General features: G+C 68.1%; 1 protein-coding gene across 1 annotated transcript; it reads right to left on the bottom strand.

The window, feature by feature from the left end:
- On the bottom strand, positions 1 to 1,692 carry AVP (arginine vasopressin). The gene is made up of 3 exons (XM_062202296.1): positions 1,567 to 1,692; positions 264 to 465; positions 1 to 173 (listed from the first exon to the last, which is right to left on the bottom strand). The coding sequence occupies exons 1-3, from the start codon at positions 1,684 to 1,686 to the stop codon at positions 1 to 3; spliced, it is 495 nt and encodes a 164-aa protein (XP_062058280.1). The 5' UTR covers positions 1,687 to 1,692.
- Between the last annotated feature and the right edge of the window lie 931 nt (positions 1,693 to 2,623).

Genomic DNA, 2,623 nt, shown 5'->3' with positions numbered 1-2,623 from the left:
TCAGTAGCCGCCGGGCTTGGCGGGCTCTGCGGGCTCCGGCGCCCCCGCCAGCTGCACCAGCCGCAGCAGCAGGGCCCCGGCGGGCGCGTCCAGCTGCGTGGCGTTGCCGCGGTCGCTGGCGCGGGCGCGGCGGGGGAAGGCCTCGCGGCACTCGGGGTCGGTCACGCAGCTCTCTGCGGGGAGGACAGAGTGAGTGCGGGCGCAGACGCGGGCGCCGCCCCGGGCCCCCCCCCCCCGCCCCGCTCCGCTCCCCCGGGCCGCACCGTCGTTGCAGCAGACGCCGGCGGCGGCACAGCGGCCCCCGCTCCCGCACGGCTTCTGGCCCGACTGGCAGGGCGAAGGTAGGAAGTTCTCCTCCTGGCAGCGCAGCGCCTCGGCGGTGCCCACGAAGCAGCCCAGCTCGTCGGCGCAGCAGATGCTGGGCCCGAAGCAGCGGCCCTTGCCCGCGGGGCCGCAGGGGAGGCACTGCGGGGACGGCCGGGGTGGGGGTGAGGCGCAGGGCCCGGGGAGCCCGCGAGGCCGGGCGGGGTGCGGGGCAGGGGCCAGGGGGCTGCGGGAGCCGGGGCGGGGGCACTGCCTGGGCCTCAGTAGTGGTCAAGATCGACTAAAGTCTTCCGGCTTCTGAGGGGCTGAGGACCCCCGTCGGTAGCAGCCCTCAGCATCCTCACCTCCAGCTGGGCACGGGTCTCCCAGGAGCGACGGCGTGCCCGTGCTGGAGACCAAAGTCTTCAGCTCTAGGGCCATTGCTGGTGCTCGCACCGCTTTCTGCCCCCCGCCCCAACCCTCCCGCTTTGCAGACCCTCCTCCGGCCCGTGGTTCCGAAGCACCCAGGCCTGCCCTCCAGCTCCCGAGGCCCTCTCTTGCCTGGCTCTTGGTGCCCCCCCAGCAGGTGGGCCTCAACTCGGGCCCTAACCCACCTCACCCCACCCCACACAGGCCCTACCGCCCAGCAGGTGGCTCGGGGCCTGAGCCAGAGGGGACGGCAGGATCCTAGGCCATTGGGCACCCAGGGGTACCCACAGGCCAACTGCTGGATTGTGCAACAGCTCAAATTGGACCCCCTGTGGGCTGGGCAGAATGGAGCCTGGAGCTAGAGCTGGAATAAAAGGCAATGGACTGGACATACAGCCAAGAGCCTTGGGCTCGGTGCCCCACAGAACTTCCTGGCAGGATGCTTGGCTGGCACCTCCTCTCAGGCGAGCTTAGAGCAATGACTATATTCTAGGGGGTGGAGGGACAGGGTGCCCAAGGCTAGGAGAGGCTGGGGCTGATGGGAAAAGCCCGGAATGCCCACTCTGGGCAATCTAGACCAGAGGACTCCCACCGGAACCACAGCCCAATTGCTGGGGAAGCATCTCTCACTTTCCTGCCTCCCCTGTCTGGTTGGGGACAGGATCCGGGAGCCCCTCCAGGACCACCTAGCCTGCCCGGCAGCCTGGTCCCCTCCCCTGTTGGTCCCCTGCCCCCAAAGCTGCCTTTTCCCTCAGCTTCCCAGCCCCTGCCCCATGGTGCCCGCCCCGGGGCACTGCCCACTCCTGGCAGCCCTGAGAGGGGCGGCCATGGTACCTGTCGCAGCTCCAGGTCGGACATGGCCCTCTTGCCACCCCTTGGGCAGTTCTGGAAGTAGCAAGCGGAGGCGCAGGCCAGCAGGCCGAGGAAGCAGAGAGGCAGCATGGTGTCGGGCATCCTGGCGCACACAGGTGGACACGGCGTGCAGCGCTGGTCGCTGGCTGTGTGCTCCTGCCTCTGCCGGCTGCCTATTTATGTCCGCAGGTGTTCCCTCAGAGACGACGTGGCCGCCACCTCCCTCCCCAGTGCTCCCCAGGAGCCCACGGCCGCCAGGTCCCAAGCCGTCAGCAGTGATTCAGGCGTCAGGGGACACACGTGGGCTTGTCTGTGCAGGGGACAGTGGGGGAGGGGTGCAGGCCGCCTGGCTGCCATCGGCCGCGGTGACAGGAGCTGCTGTGACTGTGATGCTCTGGACTCGGGGACAGACCGGGGTCTCACCGACACCATTTCCAAGCTTCTGGGGCTGGGGCCGGCAGGCCTTGTCCAGGGACACGGTTGCCAGGGAGGTGGTATAAGGGCGCTGGTGTGATTAGGGGAGTGATGGGGAAGGGGCCAGCCAGGTGTGCAGGGCCCGACTGAGAGGGTCAGTACTGTGACAGGACAAGTGGCCAAGAACGGCACCCACCCCTGGTGCACCAGGAATGGGAATTCGTGCCCGCAGCCTGGAGATTGTGGCAGCCACAGCCATGGGGTCCAGGGAGAGACAGAGCAGAGCAGAATTTCCCCCACAGGGTAGAAGCAGCAGGTTGCGGGAGCTCAGGATACCCCACCACCACCACGGACACACAGAACAGGGTTCTGGGCCTCAAGTCCCGAGATTGGGGATCCTGGGGACAGAATCTTGGCATGCCCCAGCCCCCCTTAGCTAGGAACAAGGGAGGGAGGAGCAACAATGGGGGAACGAGAAGCTTGGGCCCAGAAAGGCTCAAAGGTACAGGCAGTTGCCCCCAAATCTGCCCCCCACCAGAACCCCAGTCTGTGGGCACCAGGGCAGGTGGCATCCCAGGCCAGGGGTGGCTCTGGGTCTCGGGGAGGGAGGCTGAGCAGCTACAGC

The sequence above is a fragment of the Lepus europaeus genome, chromosome 10 (assembly GCF_033115175.1).
Source record: "Lepus europaeus isolate LE1 chromosome 10, mLepTim1.pri, whole genome shotgun sequence".
In the NCBI taxonomy this organism is placed as follows: domain Eukaryota; kingdom Metazoa; phylum Chordata; class Mammalia; order Lagomorpha; family Leporidae; genus Lepus; species Lepus europaeus.
This window is presented reverse-complemented; position numbering and strand designations above follow the sequence as displayed.